We start from the raw sequence: 23,646 nt of genomic DNA on the forward strand, positions 1-23,646 counted from the left end.
TTTTGAAAGCATTTTAGCTAAATTCCCACTGAGTTGATGCATCTCCACTTCAAAAATCCAAAATAATTTATTTATAACAAAAACGCAGTTAACCACATTTGAAATGAGGTAAGATGGAGATGGCAGGGAACCAGGGTAGTCTGGATATTTAAGGGGTCATACCATGATTTTCTTAAGTCTTTCAGAGTGAACTATATCCATATATATGATCATATATTACATTTGGAACAATGAAAAACACATTTATGAAATACTACCAGCTATTTTCTTCAGTTTTTGTCCTATCCAGAAGTAAAACAACTGGATTCCTGACGCTCAGCCTGCTGCTGCATGTGGCTGCTGCCCATTTGATTTCATTCTAGAGCCAGCAGTGTGTATTCGTTATCGCTACACTTCTTCACAACAAAAATACACTCAACGACTGTGCCCAATGGGGGGTCTTAAAGGAGCCCCCGCATCTAAAGTAACAAACTGTTTGAGCTGGAATTTATTAAAGACACAACTGGAAGATATACGATATTCTGCATATAAAATGAACATGTTTTGGGGCGGAGCTATCAGAGCATACTCTTCCTGAAAGGGCGGTCTCACTTTGTGACATCAGATCTTGAGGACCCGCTCGTTTTCGTGGATATGGGAGGGGCTGCTGCTAAGACCTCAGTTTGTAGAGGATAACTCAGAAATGTATGAATGAATCAAAATACCACTTTGGAGTTCTTTATGTGAGGAATGAACATTAAAATACACATAAAAGCTCAAAAAGTTGGTTTTTCATGGTATGGTCCCTTTAAATCCCCTCACTACAGACCAGTGATGTGCACTTAAGCTTGTGGGTGATGAGGTACTGACTCTTTCAGTCTAAATTAATAAACCAGTATATTTATCAAATTATGATTCTGTTTCATATCAGCATGTTTTTTATAAAAAGAGCGGATAAAAGAAGAAGAACTGAGGAAGAACGTAAAATGCAGAGTGGTTTAGTTTGACTCTAAAAAAACTAAAAAAAATATATGAATAGTATATCGAGGTTTATGTTTAACATTTCTGTTGTGAGATTATTTTTTGTTGTTTGGAAAACTATATATATATTTTTTTGTATTCAGTACAAAATTTCTGTCAACTTACTGTCAACATATCTCACATTAAGTTAACAGGAGTTAAGTTAAATTCTGTATTCAAGACAGAAAAGTAGGATTCAAAACGAAAATGCTAAATGTAAAACTAAATGTGGTGTATGCATGTATATTTTTGTACATATATTTAGAAAGTGACTATTCACATGAAATTTTATATATAAATATTGCAAAGCTATGCATAAAATACTACTTTGTTCACGCTGTACTTGAACAGGAAATACTCTGAATACAGAGATTATGAGTATATTCATGATTAAATTCATTAGAATCAAATAAATTGTATTTATGGTGGACAAATCTCTTTTTTATATAGCAGGTGAAACACTAAAATAAAGACATGCAAACCGAAAACTCTTAAAGCAGTAAATGTAAACATTTTGTCAATGAAAAAAGGAAGGAAAGCAGCAAATATTCAAGAGGGAATGTGACCCCCAGAGAAAGAGGATGCTTTTTTACTAAAACACACCACAAAGCTTAAAGCAGCAAAAGTGGTAAGCCGAAAAATAGGGGAAAGAAAAAACCCTCATGCAGCATCTCCGTGAATTCTATAATACGTTTGCTGGATTTGTATCAGGAAACAACCGAGCCCGGGTCCCCAGCAGCCCTGCTGTCCCGCTATGATCACTCGCGTCCCGCCCAGATCCCAGGTAAAGATCTGAGCTGTGGAAATGTCAAAATCACCTGTTGTCACTCTGTGATTATTCTGAGCTGCACGGTGTCACAGTGCTAACAGAGCTTACAGTCCCATTCATTTAACAGCAGCCAGCGGTTAGTCGCTAAGCTACCATCAGCTTTCACTCAGAACTTACTTGATTTTGCTGCTCCTACAGTCAGATGAAGTTGGTTGTTGTTGAATCTCTGTGAGTAATCCTTATATCCACATGTTCTGTGAACCGCAAACCGTTTGTTGTGGACGATCTCTAAACTTTTATGCCAGAACTAAAAACACCGTCAGGAACTCGCGCTTTTAAAGGGGAGGCGGGGGCTTTGTTTTTCTGCAATTTGATTGGTTGGGCTGTCACATGAATCAAAAGTGGCTCTAATTTGATTGGATGTTGGGCCGACACACGGATGTAAACATACACAGACAGAGACCGCGGCGCGGCTTTTTCTCGATATACTTTATAATATACTTTATAATCCGTGGATTTGGGGGAAAAATAGCAAGTCTTTCCGAGTCAGAGGGCTAAAGTCCGAGTCAAGTCACAAGTTATGTATATCAAAGTCCGAGTCAAGTCACGAGTCAGAGGTAGGAAAGTCCAAGTCGAGTCTAAAGTCGTCAAATTCATGACTCGAGTCTGACTCGAGTCCAAGTCATGTGACTCGAGTCCCCACCTCTGGAAGTTCAAGACAAAAGCACTCAGATTAATATTCGACCCGCTGCTTGAGTCACTGAAAACTAAGGCTGGGTATGAATAATAATTACCAGAAATTATTCAATCTGATTCACCCAAGCCTGGATCAATTTGATTACCGTATTTTCCGGACTATAAGTCGCGGTTTTTTTCATAGATTGAATGTCCCTGCGACTTATACTCCAGTGCGACTTATATACGAATTTTTAATGAGATGAGATATGGACCGTAAGTCTAGAGTGCCCTCTTATGGTGATCTATGCAATTACTTTATTTACTTTAGTTATTCAGACGTGACACAGAGGACGAAGAATTTAACGGATTTAGTGATATGGAGTGAGATTGCGTGCAATTAATTACAGTAAAGATACAAAGTTGATGAGTTCTTGAGGCTATAGTTAAATAAAACTGTTATGTTATATAAATGCTACACCTTTTCGTTTTTTTCATGATGCTAATATGTGAATATATGTTGACACATATTCAGCCTGTTTTCTATTCACTTATGAATGTTATAACTTACCTTCCAGGATGATGTAATATCGTTTTTTTCAACCAGTTTGTAAAATAAATTACTTGAAAAAAATGCGACTTATACTCCAGTGCGACTTATGTATGGTTTTTTCTTCTTCATTATGCATTTTTTGGCCCCTGCAACTTATACTCCGGTGCGACTTATAGTCCGAAAAATACGGTATATATTTTTAGATTCTTTTGATCCTCTCAATTCAATTCAACTTTGAGTTTACACATTTATACAAATGTGTTTAAAATGCATTAATTATCTACTATCTGTTTTGAATATATTTACATTAATCTGATCCAGTTCACATACTGTAAATGTATCAGTGAAATAATGAGATTGTTAATATCATCCAGAGTTACATGGATTCTCTAAAGGAGAAGTTCTAACTAAAATGTTCAGATCATTAACATGTAAACATTGTTCTGCTTCTTCTGGAGGACGTTTCAGTTTCACCACTAGGTGGCGATCGCGCTATAGCAGTACACCTTATTCCAGAAAAAGAAGAAAGAATGAGCAAAAAGTTATGTTTTAGGCCACAAATAGTTACTTTAAAAATTATATCCTTACAATAGTTTGTCATATTTCTGTCTGTGAGTTTATAAAGACGTTCATTTAGTCAGTAATTTATGTTTAGGTCGAGCGAGCATTAGCATTTGCTGTCCTATGGGAAATTCCATTAAACGTTAGCATCAAGCTAGTGGACTTTAGCTTTATGTCCTAGAGCGATCCATAGTTTTATGAATCAATTATTGATCTGTTAAGCTTAAATCAATCCAAATTGATTGATCAGTTTTATCAATCCAGCCCTTCTGAAAATGTCACGTTCCCAAAGCTGAGTTCCTGATTGGTAGATGCGATGTGGTGACCTGTCAAACTTTAGATATTTATATTTTGCCTCCGTCACCCAATTCATGCCTCGTCGCTCAAATGGAATTGCTGCCAGACCGCCGCACAGCACTCACTGCTTATATCCCGCCACTGGATTTCAGATTGCCTCCGATCGCGCCGTAACATTAAAACGGGCCGCCTCAGACACGCAAGTCGCGTTCTGTGAGAATGCACATTTAGAAACAGTGTAGGAAAAAAGATGTCGCTCCACATGACTCTGAAAATGTTTTTTGAGTGTCTTGAAGTTGAATGTATTCCATTAGTGTTACCATCACCCAGTATGTCAGTAGTCATCCTATCCTTCTGCACTCTGTATTTTGAATAGTTTCGCTTCATATATTCTAATTTGATTGAATTCTCTTGAATCATTCCAGAAAAAGAACAGGACACTCGTATTAGTTTGACCTCTGAGTGGATTTTAGTTCGATTTTTTAAAACTATAGTTTGTAAGATGAGAAGTTTTAGAATATTGAAGGGACGTCTCAGATTGAGGATTAGATCAATTTTGTTTACATTTTTTTAAGGATAAAAGTTTTTGTGCCATGTTCACAAGTGACAGGATTTTTAGTCAACATTTTGAACAAATGGAATTTCAACAGTCTGCAATGACAGAGAAATATGTGTGAAAGAAGATGGATGAGGTACACAATCAGTAAATGTGAAGCTGAAATAAACGCAGAAGCCTCTAGAGGAGAAATAGTGCATTGAATTTTCTGTTAAATAGGAGTCTAAAGCAGTTTAAGTCACAGTTTAAATCCCATCGATCTCCTCTTCCATTCTGACAACTGCTGCCTGCGTTGTAGGAGAAAAGCATTAAATTAGACTTCCAATATTCTGAGCTCTGTTAATCGCCCTGCCACCGCCTTCATTGTTGCTGCTCTCACAACTCTGAGCCCATTTCTGGCTTCAGTCAATCAAAACAAATGCAGACACGCTGCCTCCATTTATGATGTGGCAGTCTGGGCTGCATGAACCAGAGAGGTGATAGCGCCGAGGCAGAGGTGGGGGAGGAATTCTTAGAAATAAAAAAGAGCCCCAAACAGGGCTAAAGTGGATTTTGATAAGAGCAAATTTCCAGCATCACATGGTTTGGCTCATTGTTTAGAGAAAACCGAAAATCACCCCAGAGATTTAGCTAAAGGAGAAAGGATCCTGCACAGATGAGATTCTCTATGTAAGCAATTTGCTCAAAGTCCTCTGTTTTATTGTTTTCCACTTTACTCGGCTCCTACCATCCTTATACCCTCAGGTAGATGCTGCTTTATTTATTTACCTCAAAAGAGCACGAGGTGTGTGTGAGACGAATCCACAAACCGTATGCACCTACCAGTTTCTCCCCGTAGGCATACATGGAGAGCAATATTTCAAATGTACGCAGCTGCTTTTGTTCTGGAGCTTTAAGAAGGAGCTGGGAGAGCAGGAGCAAAGAGGAGGCTAATTAGAAGGGAGGTTATCTGCCTGAGACTCTCACTGCCAGAACCTGGCAAGCCATCAGTTCCACAGTCCAGAATGGCAGCTTTGTGTTACTGCGAGCCTGTGTCCTTGACTTAATGAGGCTCTGATCAGTGACATGTTTCTCTGTTTGCCGTGTAATGACGGTCTTCGTGGACTTGACTCAGATCAGTCCTTGCAAAACATCTGCCCTTTCTCTGCTGCCAGTCATCTTCTCTCTGAAGGTTCTGGCTCTCAGTTTGATGGATGAACGGATGGATGGAGCTGCAGGCCAAACGCAACTAAGACGACCAGAAATCCAGGCTGGTTTTGAAGCTACAGTTTTCACTTTTTTTATGTTACACTGCATGCTGAAGAATCATTTTGTGTTCCCACAATTTTCTGTCAAACAACATTAAATTCCTGTTTTACATGATGTACAAAAAGTAGTGCATAATAAAGACGAGCTGCTGGATGACCTCCATTCTTGCTGCTTTTCTAGTCATTGCACTACAAAAATGCAATGACACGCTTGTGATCTACACCACGCATGCACCGTGAAAATGAACCGCATGGAAGCGAGGCTTAAAGGAGAGGAAACGCTCGCCAGAATTAACTCCTTACTGTACTGGACCAGACCGCTCAGTGAAAACGAGGCTGAAGATTATCCTCAATAAAAAAAGTTCTGTACAAACATGAGCTAAAAGGCCACACATCATGGAGAAAGCCATCATTCCACAGCCAGAGCGTGTTTTTCCAAAAGGCTTATTTCTCTAGGATTCAGGTTGCTAAAACCGCTCTGATGAAAGGTGCACGACTCTATAGATTGCTGTTTATCTTAAACTTTAACGACAACATGAATTTTCTTGCAGCTTTGTCCAGTTCAGGCTTTCAATAATATATAAAAAGCAACAAAATACAGCAAAATCTTGAAGGAAGATTCATCATAAACCCGCTGAGACAAACCCATAAAAGGAGTTTGCTGACAGAGCTAAAACTTAAGCATGTGGTATTCAGAAACAACCCTTTGACACTAGAGCTCAAGTGTTTATGTCCTTTGATTTACTGCAAATTTTCTACTTTTAACACAACAATTCCAGTAGATTCTGAAGGAGGAACCACTCCTTCAAAATCTACTGGAATGATTGTAATAATAATGTCTGAAAAGTTGCAATATGTTAAAGATTTTGTGTTTAAGCGTCACTGATGTTAAAGGGTTAAATTCTTTGAATGTCACTTATGCAGAAACATGATTCTAAAATAGTAACACCAATATAGTGAAGTAGATTCTTAAAACAAAATAAAAGAAAAGCACTAGTTTATAAGTGACTTTGTTGTAATTGTACAGCTATACAAATGACAGAAATATGACTTTATTTATGTTTAAGAACATCTGTCTTAAGACTTTAACAAAGCAGATGAAGTCAAAAATATAAATATATTTTTTGAAGATTTTAAAAAAAGGGCCATCAAGACAAACAAAAGATTGCTTCGAGATAGTTCAGCTTTATTGCAGCACACGGCGAAAGGCTGACAGGGGCAGAAAAAGTCAAAGCCGATTATGCCCCTGTGTCTTTCTTGCAATGATCAGCCACACGCCCACATTTCCCCTGAGCTTGGGTCTGCAAGAGCTCAGCTCACAGGACAGCCTGCATAGCAAAAGAGGCCATGGACACCTCACTAATCACACCGGCAATTAGTGCAAGCACCATAAAGCAGCGCTGCCTATAAAAGAGCTATTGAGTTTACTGCTATTGGCATCACCTATCCTCCACCCGCCTGCTAATCAGCCCGAAGATCGGACAGAGGCAAGGGGAATAAAAAATAATGATGTTCTAATCAAAAACAATGGGATCCTCAATTGACTTCCCTAGTGTTATGTTGCTTCATTGCTGCAGAGGAGTAAACATTTGCAAATCAAAGTTATTCAGTTGATTAGGCTGTGTCCTCATAATGTAGCCTTTGTTGACACTTCAGAATTTCCGTTGCATACGGTCCTTCTTTGAACAAATTAGATCGACAATCGGTTTATGGACACTAACACTTAAGGTCATTGTTTCTGTTTGACGTCAGGGGAAAATAAAAAAGTTGTTATATTTTCTTACAAAAGGTTTTATGCAAGTCTGATAGTCAAGGAATAAATCTACAAACTCTTGGCCTGTAGCTCATTAGTATGTTTATACATTTCCCTTTAGCTACTTTCAATCTTGTACCGGTGTGTGTAGAATGTTTTTCACCACATAAACAGACTTTAAGGGCTGGGTATCAATAATTACCAGAAACAATTTGATTCTGTTCACAGGAGCCTGGATCAGTTTGATCGCAATTATTTTTGACTCAATTTCAATTCAATTTTCAGTTTACACATTTAACAAATTTGTTTATAAATACATTAATAATCTACTATCTGTGTTGGATATATTTATATTAATCTGATCCAGTTCACATAGTGTAAATGTATCAATGAAATCATTAATAGTTAATATCATACATGGATTCTCTAAAGGAGAAGTTCTAACTAAAATGTTCAGATCATTAACATTGGAAACATTGTTCTGCTTCTCCTGGAGGACGTTTCAGTTTGGACACTAGGTGGCGATCGCGCTGTAGCATTACACAATGTATGTTTAGGTCGACCGAGCATTAGCATTAGCCGTCCTTGGGAAATTCCATTAAAAGTTAGCATGAAGCTAGCTGACTTTAGCTTTATTTGCTTGATTAATTTCAATCTCTGTTATTGATCTATTAAGCTTAAACTGATTCAAATCAATTAAACTATTTTATCAGCCCAGACCTACAGTCTCTGTTGTCTTTGAATCACTTGAGTTATTGGCATGTTACTTACTGTAAGCCCATTTTAGAATATAAACTCTATGTTTACTCTTCTTATCACCTCCTAAAAAGTTCTCGTCCTTTTCTTCTTTGGATTGGAAAATCCAAATCATCACAGAAAATGTCCTTATCTTCCTCTGCACAACAATTAGAGTTAAATCAAAGACTGCTTGTTGGAAAAATGTTTGGAGCTGAGGACAGAACATTGGAAATCCTCAGTGAGTCCTTCTCAAACACATCAGTAGACGTCTGCTGCCACAGCCTCTCAGATCTCAGACCCAAACAGCATGTCTTTCTAATGATAACAATAAATTAAATTTCTCTGCTCATCTGAAGACCATGAATAATTAATTGCTTTGTTCAGCAGAAGCGGTTCTGCTTGAGGAATCTGCTTCCTGCTTTAGAATATGTGATGCTGCTGTGTCAGCTTCCCTCACTAAAAATCAATTAAGATAGCACCGTGAAAAAGTATGGGCCTTCTCTGTCAACATTCCTGATGAATTCTGTCTTGATGTCAGCCAAGCCCTCTGGAGTCATTTTATGGAAGGAATAAACACATTTAACTTAAATTAATATATTCCTCACTCTAATTATCAGATAAAAGTCTTTGGACTGCAGTGACATCCTGAGGACTCATTAACAGGAACACTGAAGTCATCCTAGTAGTGGGTTATCTCCACTGAAAGTAAATAAAGTTTATTTATAAAACACTTTTCCCAGAAAGACTCACCAAGTGTTTTACAGTGGAGCTGAAAACTACTTTAAAGTCCCACAATGATCATCTTTTGATGTGTTTTTAAAACGTTACCTCCCCCCCCACCCCCACCCCATAACAGTGTTGTTTTCTAGGACAACGTTTTACTTTGAGTAACGTATGCAGGTAAAAGAGGACGTATTTAGGATGAACAATTGAAACTGATTAAATGGATTTACAAACTCCTCCATCTTTTACCTTCAGTTGGAGAATTCCGCATGAGTCTGCTGAGCTGTCGCTGCTGTAAGTCTCCTGAATGTGGAAAGATTCAGTAACCAACTGCATCTCCCACTGCTGGTTGGAAAGAGTAAAATCAAAATGTGCTTTACAGCTGAGTTCCCACCTTATACTGTAAAAAAAGGGAAAAGATAATGTTTTAATTTGACTTTTAGGTGTTAAGTTGTGATGTTTTACCATTGTTATCTACACAGGACAGAATAAAGGGATAAATTGGCAGAAATGCTTAAAAACAATAATGTTAGTTTGATTCATATCAAAAGAAAACTGAAAGGAACTCATTTAATTCCTAATTTCTATTCATTTCAATGTTTTTTTTTTTGTTTGAATTGTCTTTCAAAAGCTTGGTATCCTTTGCCTGTATTCCCGTACTCACTTTTTCCTCACACACTTGAAGCACAGCTGAACTCCGTTTAGTTTTTTTATCCATAACTTGAGAGTAAAGCTTAACTGACACAAAAACCGTCTGTGAAGGTCATCCTGCTTTAGAGCACCAACCTTGAGCTGTGCGATTAAAGAGACTAACAGTAAATCTCCAAAGTTTGGGTCTCAAAATAAGTTCCTTCATTTAATAGAAAAAATCCTAAAAAAATGCTAAAATAAACAACTGTCCACAAATGACCACGTAAACAAACTGAAGTTGGAAAAGAAACTTTAGGACTCCAACATGATTATTCTTAGACCAGAACTTTACAGTCCAAAATAAAAAGTAAATTTAGTCCATCAAGCTCAGTGGATTAAAGTGTCTGGTTCTCAGTTCCTCGGTGTCGGATCATCTGCTCTGCTCTAAAACCTTTTTTTGTTGTTGTTGCTTCTGGGGTTTTGTCATATTTCTGTTCATTTATTAAATGTTTTATGTTCCGTTCACCAAGCCTGGACTCCTCCGTGTGGGTCCTTCATCCACCACCATCCATGACAAAGAGGGGGTGGTTGAGTTAGTGCTTTGTTGAATATTTAATTACTAAAAAGATCAGACTCACTGTTGGTTTGTATGGGTTGTTTTAGACCAACAATGGTTGAAGGCATATTAATGAGCAGGTTGATTTAGTACGTTTCCCATTGTGATTCACTGTCTTTGAACACCAAAGTGTGTTCAAACAATTTATTCTGAAGCAGTCCATCTCTATGGACAGTGAGTTTATTTTGCTACAATAAAATGTAGGCCCTGTCAAACACAAGTGTTTGTTATTAGGGTGAACGGATTGATCTGCACTCATTCATGAGCTGAGTTATTGACAACAGGACGGCTGAACATTCAGAGACATTCAAATTTTGTCCTGTCCTAGGGTCCTCTTTAAGTTCCACTACTATCATTGTTTGATTTATTTTAAAAGTGTTTTTTTAATTACAATTATGCTGTTTGGTTTGATTTACCTTTAGCCCAAATTCTAAAATCTGGTTGTTTTCTAGGACATTGTTTCTGTTGCTGTTCATTAGAAATAAACTTCTGAGTAGTGGGCGGGACTGCTGGCGTGGAGTGTGCCACCCAATGTTTCCCATGATCCCATAGCTTACACTCTCTTCCACTAACTTACAGCCCTTAACCTCAAGCCAACATTAGAGGTGCAACAAAAATGGTGATCATTATCAGAGCTATCCAGTCGTATAGTTTGATCCAGGATCCAGCTCAGACCAGGAAAACTAAGATGTTCATGGATCTATTTGTCTGTACGTGGATGCAGCACAATGGGCTGGACGAAGGAGTTTAAGACCCACGGATTGTTAATTCTACGTCACAACTACAAGCTCTCTGAAACCTTTTTATCTACTCCTGATTCACAACGATTTTTATTTAAAAGAAAAACTCAAAAATAAGATGTTAAGCTTAATTTATATGTCTTCCATTACGAAAAAAATGCTAGAAGAACATTTTTAAAAGACCAAAAAACATGCTTAAGATGGGACTGAGTCTTAAATCATAGCTAATTAAATCATTTTATCAAACCTTCCATCTTAACAGAACAACTTCATTCAGTTTCTGATTTGAATCTGTTTATCCATCAGATTGCTGCAGTCAGTCTCTAGCTGTGGCTCCAGATTGCAGTGGTTCCTCACTATACTGCATTCACATTTCAGGTCTCGTTGCTTCACTGATTTTTTTTTTTTTTTTCAGAGCAATTTTATGTGCTTTTTACTTTGTTTTGTTTTTTTACACAAAACACTGTATTCTGTGACCTTATTTGCTCTAGACTATTGTCAAACTATCTCTGTGTTCAGAACGCATACGGTTTGACAAATCTTCATCACAATCAGATCTTTGTGTTTTATTTGACCTATTTTTCTTTGAAGATTTGAACTTTGAAAGTTGAAACAAGAGAATGAGTTTTACTGTCTCAAAACATTTATAAACATAGGAAAATAAAGATGAATTTTCACCAATTTCCCCTACCGTGGTTTATTTTTAGATGGAAACTCTCTTGATAAACCACTGAACACTGTAATAATAATTAATAATCATTAAATCTGTGTCCATAGTGACTCAGCAGATTTGAGGTATTAACATTTATATGATCATTAAATGAACATAAATGACTCCTTAAAACAATTTTTTGATTTAAGAATTCCCTCCTTCCAAAAGCCCAGAAATGTCTCCTCACAACTGTGGGATTTCATTTTGAGGGCATGGCAGCGCCTGACCGCAGGATCAGCCTGAGCCTGGCTAATGACTGTTCAGTCAAGTGGGGCTATAAATAAGTCATGGGGTAAACTGAAACGGGAGTCCACGGTGGACAGGTTTGAGGGCTCCAATAGGAGTGGTGTCAATTAATGTTACATGACAAGCAGACGCAGTTCAACACCAGGCTCTCCAAAAACCTCTGCCATTCAGGTTCATCAATAATGGAGGAAGATCTGTCTACCGAGTGAGTTCTCCTCCTGGTTCAGCCCATTTTCAGCCTCCACTTTCCTTACTCTGTGTTTCCCATGTTTGTCCTCTCCCTGTGTCCCCACAGCCACAAACTCAACTCATTTGTCCTCCTTAAGCTGTAATTTCAGAAAAATAGATTACAGGTTGCAGGATTTAGAGGATAATAGCCTGCTATTGAATTTCATGTTTTAGTGATGCAAAAACATGCTCAATAGAATCTATAAATACTTACAATCTTTTTTTTTCTTTTTTTTTGTATTAGGCTCTGGCAGCAGGCTCTGAGTGGGTGGATGGGAGACTGGAGAAGTGAATGTGAAGATACCCTGATTAGGTGGGGGTGATGGGGGTGGAACAATATTACAACATTAAGTGAACAGATGCAGCTCATAGAAATAATTGAAATGGGCTTCCCTTACTTTAGAAACGTTTCTGCATGTGTCCATCATTCTTTTCTTTCCCGTTTTTCCTTCAATTTGATTGTATTTTCAACACCTTCTGTTGCCTCTGCCGCCATCAGCAGTGAGGTCCATTTGATTGATCAGTGCTATTCGTTGCCCTGTGAAGGCTGATTAGATGTTCATCCTACTGTTAGAGCTCAGGTAAGAATCTGAAAAAACATGCCACACGCCATAAGTGTGTTCTTTGTGACAGGCTTCCCTTCTCTTTAGACCAGGGGTGTCAAACTCAAACACACAAGGGGTCAGAATTTTGCCGAACAAGACAAACATTTATTGAACACTCTAAAACAACATTATTAAAACTTGAAAAATTTCATTTTTAACTTTTACTATGAATAAAAACAGATATGAATATTATTCCAGAATAAATCAATTTAAAACCTTAACCCTTTAACATTGGCGTTTTTCCTCTCTTCTCTCCAAAACAACAACATGCCCAAATTCAAACCCCCCCCACCACCACTCCCTAGATTTTTGTAACACCTTGCATTTTTCACATCCAAAATTGAGCAAATCCACCAGCAACTTCAGCCTTCCTTAACCCAAAATACAATCCCTGCTGCTCTGACTCCCCCACTACACTTATTTTCTGATTTTAACCTCCCGTCAGTTAATCAAATTACTGAACTTATTAACGAATCCAACACCTCCTCCTGCCAGCTTGATCCTATACCCACTGCTCTGGTCAAGGCTGCTCTCCCTTCTCTGTCCCCACTCACTCACGCCTCTCTCAAGACTGGAACTGTCCCCTCTGCTCTCAAATCAGCAGTCGTCACCCCCATACTTAAAAAACCTGGTTCAGACCCCTCCAACCTCAATAATTTCCGCCCAATATCAAACATCCCATTCATCTAAAAAATTCTAGAAAAAACTTTTGCCAACCAACTCCGTGCTCATCTCTCCAGCAACAATTTATATGAACAGCTCCAGTCTGGTTTCCGCCCCCTCCACAGTACAGAAACAGCCCTCCTCAAGATCACCAATGACCTCCTCCTTGCTGCAGACGCCGGTTCAATCTCCATCCTCCTCCTGCTAGATCTGAGTGCAGCGTTTGACACCATCTCCCACCCCATCCTTCTGGACAGACTTTCCAATATTGGCATCACCAACCTACCCCTCAGCTGGTTCCATTCCTATCTCTCCGGTCGCACCCAGTTCATCCAGTTAAAATCATTCACCTCTCCCGTGGCCCCCGTCAGCACAGGTGTGCCCCAGGGCTCTGTCCTGGGGCCCCTGCTCTTCATCATCTACCATCTCCCCCTCGGTTACATTTTTTGGAAGCACAACGTCCAGTTTCATTGCTACGCGGATGACACCCAGCTCTACATCTCCTCCAAACCTGGCTCCACTTTTCCACCTTCCTCCCTATCCGAATGTCTACGTGAAGTCAAGTCCTGGTTCATAGCAAACCTTCTTAAATTAAACTGCAATAAGACTGAACTTCTCATCGTTGGCACAAAATCCATCCTCAGTAAAAACTGTAATTTCTCCCTCTCCCTCGACAACTCCTCCATATCCCCTTCCTTTCAGGTTAAGAGTCTGGGTGTCATCCTTGACAGCCCTCTGTCCTTCTCTACCCACATCAACCACATCACTCGGACCGTTTACTTTCATCTCCGTAACATCCGTCGTCTCCGTCCCTCTCTCACCCCTCACTCCACAGCTGTCCTGGTCCACAGTCTCGTCACATCCCGGATTGACTACTGCAACTCCTTTCTTTCTGGACTTCCTCAAAAAACCCTCCGTAAGCTTCAACTGGTTCAGAACTCAGCTGCTCGGATAATAACCCAAACCCCTTCCATTCAGCATATTACACCCATCCTACAGCAGCTCCATTGGCTACCACTAACTCACCGGATCACCTACAAAATCCTCATTTTAACTTTCAAAGCACTCCACAACCTCGCCCCTCTGTATCTTTCAGAGCCGCTGTATGTGCAGGATTTCCAGATATTCAAGCCATACTCATGACTGATTACCTGCTTCAGGTGTGGCCAAGGAACCTCCTCTTTCTTTACAACCTTCATTGAGGGTTCTAAGACATTTGACTAGATAAATTACAAAACACATGGTAATGCTTTATAAGATGATTCCTCAATAATCTAGATATAAGACATGAACAAGCATTAGTAATTTATTTATAAGTCTTCATAAGAGTTTAATTAACATCTAGAGGTCTTAATGTTTAACGCATGTCAAGCAGCTCATTACGAAGACATGAACAAATGCTTTATAAATGTCTTACAGGTAAAATGCTTAAAAAGACATTATTTAGCATACTATATACAGTGTTCTCACGCTTATTTGCATTTCAGTATTCACAGTTTAATGTATTCACAGATTCTTTTTCATTCACACGACTTTTCCGGTTTGTCACAAAGACTCCAACTCAAGATGCTTGTATGAAACCTTTGCACCTGACAGAGGTGCTGCAGTGCTGAATAGCACGCTGGCAAGCTGGCTACACCCCCACTTCTACATGGTAAATGGTAAATGGCGTATACTTGTATAGCGCTTTCTACCCTCCTTCAAGGGCCCAAAGCGCTTCACAGTCACAGACCCATTCACCCATTCACACACACATTCACACACTGGTGGTGGCTCTGCTGCCGAACACTGGCACCAACCTCCCACCAGAGGTAATTCGGGGTTCAGTGTCTTGCCCAAGGACACTTCAACACATGGGCGGGCAAGGCAGGAGTCGAACCCGCTCACTTTTGATCAGGAGTCGACCGCCCTACCACTGCACCACGGCCGCCCCTGCATGGAAAAACAGCATCAGCTGACTCGGAAGCAGCTGGAAAAAAATCCTGATATGAAGATAATGGTGATTATCATCCAGAGCAGGTGCATACATTTGCAAAGACGGGTTCCACATACAACTTATCTTGCATGTCACGCCGCCAGACTGCTTTTAGTGCTCAAACTAATTGAGAGAATCTGATTGATTCTCAAAATAAAAGATTTCCGGAACTCAAAAAAAAAAAAAAAACTGGTATAATTTATTTGTTCTTCCACGGCCGAGAGGCAATTGATCCAGGGACCGGCGGTTGGGGACAACTGCTTTAGATTAGGGGGATGCAAATCAATCAATGAACTATTTGGAAATACACAGTTATTTGAATAATTTATTAGTATGTATAAGACATCTCTGTGAGACTTCGAGTTTCTTGACACCTATGAGACATCTGTAAGACATCTACCCATCTTTATAAATGTCCTGTAAAGGCTTGTAAACAGATTGCTAATGCTTGCTAATGTCTTATAACTAGATCAGAAATTATTAGAAAGTGTTTAAAAAAGGTTTTAAATATCTACAAAAATACAAAAAATATATACAAAAAAATCTTTAAAAAAAACATTTCTTAAAGTGAGAGACAATAGTAGCATTAACTTGTGAATAGAAGTAGAAGTCTGAAATTCTGCTACACGCGTCTGCATAGAACCTCAACGGAAAGCAGCCGCCCCGATGGGCACCAACACAGCTGCGCGCGAGCACCCCACACCTCCAATGAATGGAAGACACATAGATCAGATTTATTTATTGTGAGGAGTTCTACAAAAATCGTCAAAAATCTTCTCTCACTCTCGGGGTGTGTCTGGATGAGCCGCTTCCGTGGTGTCTGGGTCTCTGACTGTGACTAAATTTGAAGCTGTCCCGCATTAACCCAAGAGGGAGGGGGGCGTTGCAGCCAGCGAACCGCCGCGCTGCAACAGAACAAAACCCTTCTATTGGATTAGTATTCTAGTATTCGGATCTGTTCACTGAAAACGTCACGTGCCCAAAGCCGAGTTCCTGATTGGCAGATGCAACGCAGCAACTTGTCAAATTTCAGGTATTTACATTTTGGTCGTGCTGCTCAATTCGCGCTGTGCCGGTTGCTCATATCGCGTCGTGGGGCTTCAATTCGTCTCAGAGCGAGTCTCGACCATTGATAAACATTGGAGCTGGCCACCTCTGCCACGCAGATCACGTTTGGTGTAAAAGTACCTCGACTCTGCTCGACGCCCACAGTCCTCCATTGTTCTCAGCTCAGAAATGAAGGAGGCGCTGTTAAAACAGACAATTGAAAGTGAATAACTTGTATCTTTCTAAAAAGATGAATGCACATCAGACTGGCAGTGTGGTTGGAAACAGGATCATTAATCATATATTTTATATCGATGACTTGTTGGTGTTTATTTCTTCTTCTGCTTGTCCTCAGCATTACTAAAGGTTTTTCCTCAATCTGAAATTAAATTTGACATCATGTTTATTGCCAGAAGGAGCAAACTAATGGTTGTAGGTGGCAGAGAAGATAGCTCATTATGGATTCCCTGACTTTGTCATGTCTAGTAGCAAGGCTCTTCCTCAATGTGCCAAGTATAGCTACTCGGATCAGGTATTCACCAATGATTTATTCAGATAATGTAAAAACCAGGCTATTCTCTGTGTGCTCTGTAGCATGTTATTTACAAAGCTTTATGATTGTTTAGACATGCTCATTAATGGGGGGACATCTGTCTGTGGCCTAAAATGACAACATGAGGCTTTTGATTATTGTGCCCTGATCGAGGGTCATTTATATGTTTGTAGATGTTGGAGTGCTCACCAGTGTGGTTCACTGATGCACAAGCCTTTGAGATTTAGGTTATTTTTATTATTACTTTGCTTTTTAATATTAATATTTTCGTTCCTTTTTCTTTGTACTTTCTCTGTAGCTCAGTTAAAGCCTGAAATGAAGTGAACACAGCCTCAAAAAGACCCTTAACTGACGCTTCATTTGGGATTTGTAACATGTTTCTGTTTCAGGGAGTCTTTTTGGTCATTTGTTTTCTAGTCTGGTTCCTTTTAGTTGTTTCTGTTATGAATTGAAAACCAATTCCTAAAAAAAGTCAAGACTGTCCGTGATAACATGTCAGTTTTTGTGCTTCCTTTTTTTGGCTCAATGTCAGCTCGACTTCCTGCAGACACGTCAACCTCTGGTGTTTGCTGGATTTGCAGTATCAAATGTATCATTTTTACATTATTAGGTGAGTATTCATGCTCATTTACATATTTTAATTAGCTGTGATCTTTCACTCTGTATGAGATGAGGTTGAGGCAGACTGATCCATGCTGCTTCCACCTCATGGTCCTGCAGGGACCTTTGCACAGCTTCCTGTCTGCAGCAACTCTCCTTCATATCTGACAAAATCTCACCATAATTGGAGACACTCTAGATTAATATTTATTACGTTTTTTTGTCAGATGATGTGTGCGCTAAATGTTTTTGGATAAAAAGATTACCACAACCCCCTGCACTATGGGGGGTTGATCACTCCCCGTCCACCCACAAACTCTTATTACTCTCTGCAGGAACAGTCAACACGCATGCTGGTACAGAAGGGAGTCATGTTTACTCCTCCTACTGACCACATGATCCCAGCTGGCACCCACAGTGCCACTTTCTCATTCTCACGTTCAGGCGCACCTCTGCAAGGCGGGCCAGTGCCCTGCAGGGACAGTACCAGAACAAGAGCTGCTACCTAAAAAGCCATACTTTGGAGGTGGACTCTGGCACAGGCCGCCTGCTGTTTCCTGAGTAGTTCCTTAATAAAAGACTGATTGGTACAACAGGGATGGAACTGACAGATCAGATGTCAGTAAGGAATGAATGTACTAGGGGGAAATGTGTCATTTTAAAATATTTGTATAAATATGGATCATTTTTATTCATTTCAAAACATTTGTTCATGTTCCCACAAAGCAGATCTCTTTCCTTCATAACTTCTACACTGTTTGTTTTTCTGCTCTTCCTCCTGGATATCACCTGTGTCAAACTTGAACACAGTACAGGCATTCAGCTGCCGAGATATTAGGAAGACAAGCAGGTTATTATCTGCTACAGATCAGCAAGCTCCTACCTCAATCACATTTTAGTGTGAGATAACACGATAAGGGTCTTTTGTAGCATTGCAGCTACATCATGTACAATCCAATATGCAATCAGCTGTGAGTGTGACCATGTGAATATATCTCCCTGTAAACACAGCCTTCCATTGAGGATCATTGTGGAGAGTGTCAGGTGAGATTTCTGTCATGGAAAAAGGCCCATTTTGGACTAAGAGATAATAGGGCTCATATATTTTATCCAGAACATGCCTGATTGCTGCGGCGGGACTAAGAGGTTAAACTTTCTTCAGGAGTAATTGAGCATAAAACCGACATCTATAGTAGAGATAAAGCCAAAAAGGTGGTGGGCCAACTTTATAGCCCTGCATCAGCAGGCTCACTCAATCATCATGTTTCATTATTACAGCAACCCTCCCACTTCACACTCCCCAATCATTCCATTAAAGTTTCTTAATTGTTTTTCTGACCTCTGTGCAAAGTGACCAAGTCGTATCGCAACTGTATCCAGAAATGAATGTTCATATTAAGTTTGCTCACTTGTCAAGGGAGCATTTTCCCTTTTGCAGTTTCAGCCAACAGGTTTTTGGTTCAAAGGGATGAAGAAGAGAAGAGCTCAGGCTGCAGTTTTCTGTTTTTTAACCCGTTCACACCACTTCTGCAACTCTTCAGCTCTTTACCCATTTAACATCATTCCAGCAGATTCTGAATCAGAGGAAAGCTGCATTTCCCTCACATCAGTTTCAGTGTCAGTGGAAGACAAAAATCACGGTTCAGATTGTGTCACGGTTATAGGGTCAGTTCCAATCATTTTTTGAATTAGTGAAAGGAAAAAAAAAGACAAAATGACAAAATAAATTTTTTTCAAAACATTAAATTATATATAAAGTAAGTCTCTGAACTCAAAATATCCCTATGAAAATAGAAAGTGACTATTCGCACGTAATATTCTAAACATGTGCCGCCAGTGCTGAACTTTTTTCTTGGTCACACAGACCCGGAGGAAGGGTTAAGGTCTGGATTAAGTTTCAGGGTTGGGGTTAAATACACCCCTTGGTTCATGAACGCCGCCCTGTCTTGGGGATGAGAATAAGCATCAGGTTTATTAACAAACTTCAGAACAAGCATGTTAAAACACAGACTCTGAATCATTGAATCATGTTCGATGTGAACGGTGTGAATTGATTTAAATGATGCGGGCGTGGAGGGCAATCCGCCATGACATGTTGCACCCCTGGAATCAACTGATTTACATTGAGTGAATAGTCAAAGTCAAAGGTCAAAAAGCACGTGTTATTTAGGTGTTACTGTGACGTCTCTGGTGTGAAAAGGTTAAATATTTTACAGCTAATTTAGAAATGCTACAAGTCAAAAGAAACGCTGTTGTAAATTAATTGATATATATATATTTAAAAGCCACAGCGGAAGTGGATTACCTGGGAAGGAAGAAAGCTTCATTAGGATGCTTTGGACTTCAATTGCATCAACATTTTAGCTATCAGTTGTTTCCAATCAAATGTGTTTTCATCCCAGGCTCTCAGTACCTGTTAGGTGTGTTTGTCTGGAGTAGACACTTTATAGGAAGACCACCAAAGCTACAGAACTCAATTCTCATGTTAGTGGTCTTTCTGCTCACTACACACAACAATAAACCAGCATCCTCCAGTTTACCTTTAGACCTGGGGCTACATGGCCTAACCAAATAACACATTAAAAGTACACACTGATAATAAACACTGAGGCCGATTCCAAATTCTTCCCCTACTCCTCTGGCCTCTCCATACCCCTCCAATTGTAGGGGCATTTGAAGGGATAGTGGTGTCTGGAATATTATTTTTAAGAGCTATCCCTCATCATGGAGGTATGCAGAGCCCTCCCCCAAGAGGGGGAACCACGTTCCGCGGAGAAGAAACCATGGAAACTATAAACACATTTCTTCACATGGGTGTGCTCCGAACCACAGACGTTTACATTTGGTTGTCTTCCAAATCCTAATCCTTTCTCTTTTCTCCTTCTTGTGACGCCGTTGCATATAGCAAAAACAATCACCTATAATCACGTCTGATGTAACATTTGTCACATCGGACAAAAGTCTGATTCTCCTTTTTTTATTTGCTCCAGCATTTCTTTTTATTTGTAGTGTTTCTATTATTTACAACATAATTTATTTTATTTGGAGCAGTGTTTCTTGTTATTAACAGTGTTTCTTTTTTATTTGCAGAGTTTAAAAAATGTGTTACATAAATGTGCTTGCAAACTTGACCAAAAAGAAGAAACTCAACAACTTTATGAACATTGCTATTAAGCCATGTTTGCTGTAAATAAGAAAATGTGTGAAAACTTACGGAAAATGTGACTAAACAGTTAGCAGTGGCCTAGAGGGTCACAGAAACTCATGTAACCTTGAGCAAAGCAACTAACTCTCTCATTTGGCATTTATCACCACCACCTGCCCTCTAGTTACAGTTTTCCATGGTTTATCCTTCCAGCCAGTGCTTGGACCAGCAGGCCAGTCAGTAAGAAAACAACCCTTTGCAGCAGGTCCTGGCTCCTCATGGCCAACATGCCAGTAACACCTAACCAGACATGCGCTTTTCTGCAGATTTACAAATGCAGTGGCGGGCCGTCAGGGCCTGCAAGGCCTTCTCTGCTGGCCTAAAAATATCTGAATCACAGACTGATATTAATTATTATTTATTTCCGTGAATACATATTCTATAATTCCAAATGCTCTGTCTTCGTCTTTTCATTGCTGTCTCCCTGGTTGCGCTGCTTCCAGACGTGTATTTTCCTATTTAAGCATTAACCAATCACATTGCAGCACCATTTGTTGCTAGGGTCAAAGAAATCTGCCCGGAGGCCTTCACAATCAGTTCAGCGGGCCCTGTAGCATAAAATAATCGTCGACCAAACTGTTGCTTCAACCAATCAGATTTGGAGTAGGCGAATCACACCATCACACTTCTCCTCCATTCCTCAGGCATCTTCTCACCACCTAAGATCCTGTTGAACAACCCGGTCAAAAACTCCACTGCCATCTCTCCTAGACACTTCCATACCTCCACAGGTATATCATCAGGACCAAGAGCCTTTCCACTCTTCATCCTCTTCAAAGCCCCTCTCACTTCACCTTTACTAATCTTTCTTACTTCCTGCTCCACAACCGTCACCTCTTCTACTCTTTGTTCTCTCTCATTCTCTTCATTCATCAACTCTTCAAAGTATTCTTTCCATCTTTCCATTACACCACTGACACCTGTCACCACATTACCATTCCTATCCTTGATCACCCTAACCTGCTGCATGTCCTTCCCATCTCGATCTCTCTGCCTTGCTAATCTGTACAGGTCAGTCTCTCCCTCCTTACTACCCAACCTAGCGTACAAGTCATCATAAGCTCTTTGTTTGGCCTTTGACACCTCTACTTTCACCTTACGCTGCATCTCCCTGTACTCCTGTCTACTCTCCTCAGTCCTCTCAGTGTCCCACTTCTTCTTAGCTAGTCTCTTACTCCGTATACACTCCTGCACCTCCTCATTCCACCACCAAGTCTCCTTATCAACTCTCTTTCCTGATGACACACCAAGTACACTCCTACCTGTCTCCCTGATCACATTAGCTGTAGTTATCCAGTCATCTGGGAGTACCTCCTGACCACCCAGAGCCTGTTTCAACTGTTTCTTAAAAGTCATGCAACAATCTTCTTTTTTCAGCTTCCACCAGTTTGTCCTCTTCTCTGCCTTTGCCCTCTCTTTCTTCATCTTCTTCACCACCAGAGTCATTCTACACACCACCATCCTGTGCTGTCTGGAAACACTCTCACCAACCACTACTTTACAGTCACTGATCTCCTTCAGATTACACCGTCTACACAAGATGTAGTCTATCTGTGTGCTTCTACCTCCACTCTTATAGGTCACTCTATGTTCCTGTCTCTTCTCAAAGAATGTATTCACTATCGCCATTTCCATCTTTTTTGCAAAATCAACCACCATCTGTCCTTCTACATTCCTCTCCTGGATACCAAACCTGCCCATCACCTCCTCATCACCTCGGTTTCCTGCACCAACATGACCATTGAAATCTGCACCAATGACAACTCTCTCATTTCCAGGGATGCTCATCATCACTTCATCAAGATCCAACCAGAACTTCTCCTTCTCTTCCAGCTCACATCCTACCTGTGGGGCATACCCACTAACAACATTGAACATGACACCCTCCATTTCTATCTTCAGACTCATCACTCTATCTGACACTCTTTTTACCTCCACAACACTCCTAACAAACTCCTCCTTTAGGATAACTCCTACTCCATTTCTCTTCCCATCTCCACCATGATAGAACAACTTGAACCCTGCTCCTAAACTTCTAGCCTTGCTACCTTTCCACCTGGTCTCCTGGACACACAGTATGTCTACCTTTCTCCTCTGCATCATGTCCACTAACTCTCTACCCTTTCCTGTCATAGTTCCAACATTCAAAGTCCCAACTCTCAGTCCAACACTAGTGACTTTCCTCTTCTCTCTCTCCCTACGAACCCGCCTTCCTCCTCTCCTTCTTCCACCAACAGTAGTCCAATTTCCACCGGCACCCTGTCGGTGAACAGCACCGATGGCGGTCGTTGTTAACCCGGGCCTCGACCGATCCGGTATGGATTTCGTAGGTCTGATTCGCATATTTGATTTGGCAAGATTTTACGTTGGATGCCCTTCCTGACACAACCCTCTGTATTTATCCGGGCTTGGGACCGGCACAATGAGACCCTGGCTTGGGCCCCCTCGTGGCTACATTAGCGAAGAAGCAGAAAGAACTCCAATATATCTGAGCCCTACCTGTCAGGTTTACCCCAGTCACCTGAAGAAGGAAACTCATTTCCACGCCTTAAATCAGAGATTGTTTCTGTTCCTTCACAGCTCATGGCCTCAGGAGAAAGTACTAATGCAGGTTAATCTGGGAAGGCGTTCTGTCTTTACTACAACACACTGGTGTGCTGATCAGACCTGATGGGACACATTTTCTTCTCCATCACGTGGACAGAACTTTGAAATATGTTTGCATTATATTGTTCATATAGATAATCAATGAATGGCGCTGCAGGTTTTTGGGTTGTCCAGTCTGTAAAGGGTCTTACTGAGGAGGGGCTACATCTTGAAGGGAACTCAGGTGTGTCTTACAGAGGTTGTACCATTTTCTTGTATGGAGTAAGTGTGTCATGAAATGTTAGTAAGGATAATCTAAGTTACACACACTTTACACACACTTATAGTTAGGGCTGTCAAATTATTGCG

At 40.2% G+C, this 23,646-nt stretch overlaps 1 protein-coding gene across 3 annotated transcripts in view; it reads right to left on the reverse strand.

The window, feature by feature from the left end:
- dntt (deoxynucleotidyltransferase, terminal) overlaps window positions 1–23,646 on the reverse strand; it is a 144,596-nt gene that overhangs the window by 6,289 nt on the left and 114,661 nt on the right. For 2 of the 3 annotated variants that reach the window (XM_024296427.2, XM_024296425.2), the window contains one exon: window positions 9,121–9,216. The exons of the other annotated variant lie outside the window; for it this stretch is intronic. In XM_024296427.2, coding sequence (XP_024152195.1) covers window positions 9,121–9,216 — 96 coding nt within the window. The remainder of the gene's footprint in view (window positions 1–9,120; window positions 9,217–23,646) is intronic. 3 annotated transcript variants of the gene reach the window in all.

Source organism: Oryzias melastigma, linkage group LG15 (assembly GCF_002922805.2).
Source record: "Oryzias melastigma strain HK-1 linkage group LG15, ASM292280v2, whole genome shotgun sequence".
NCBI classification, from domain to species: Eukaryota; Metazoa; Chordata; class Actinopteri; order Beloniformes; family Adrianichthyidae; genus Oryzias; species Oryzias melastigma.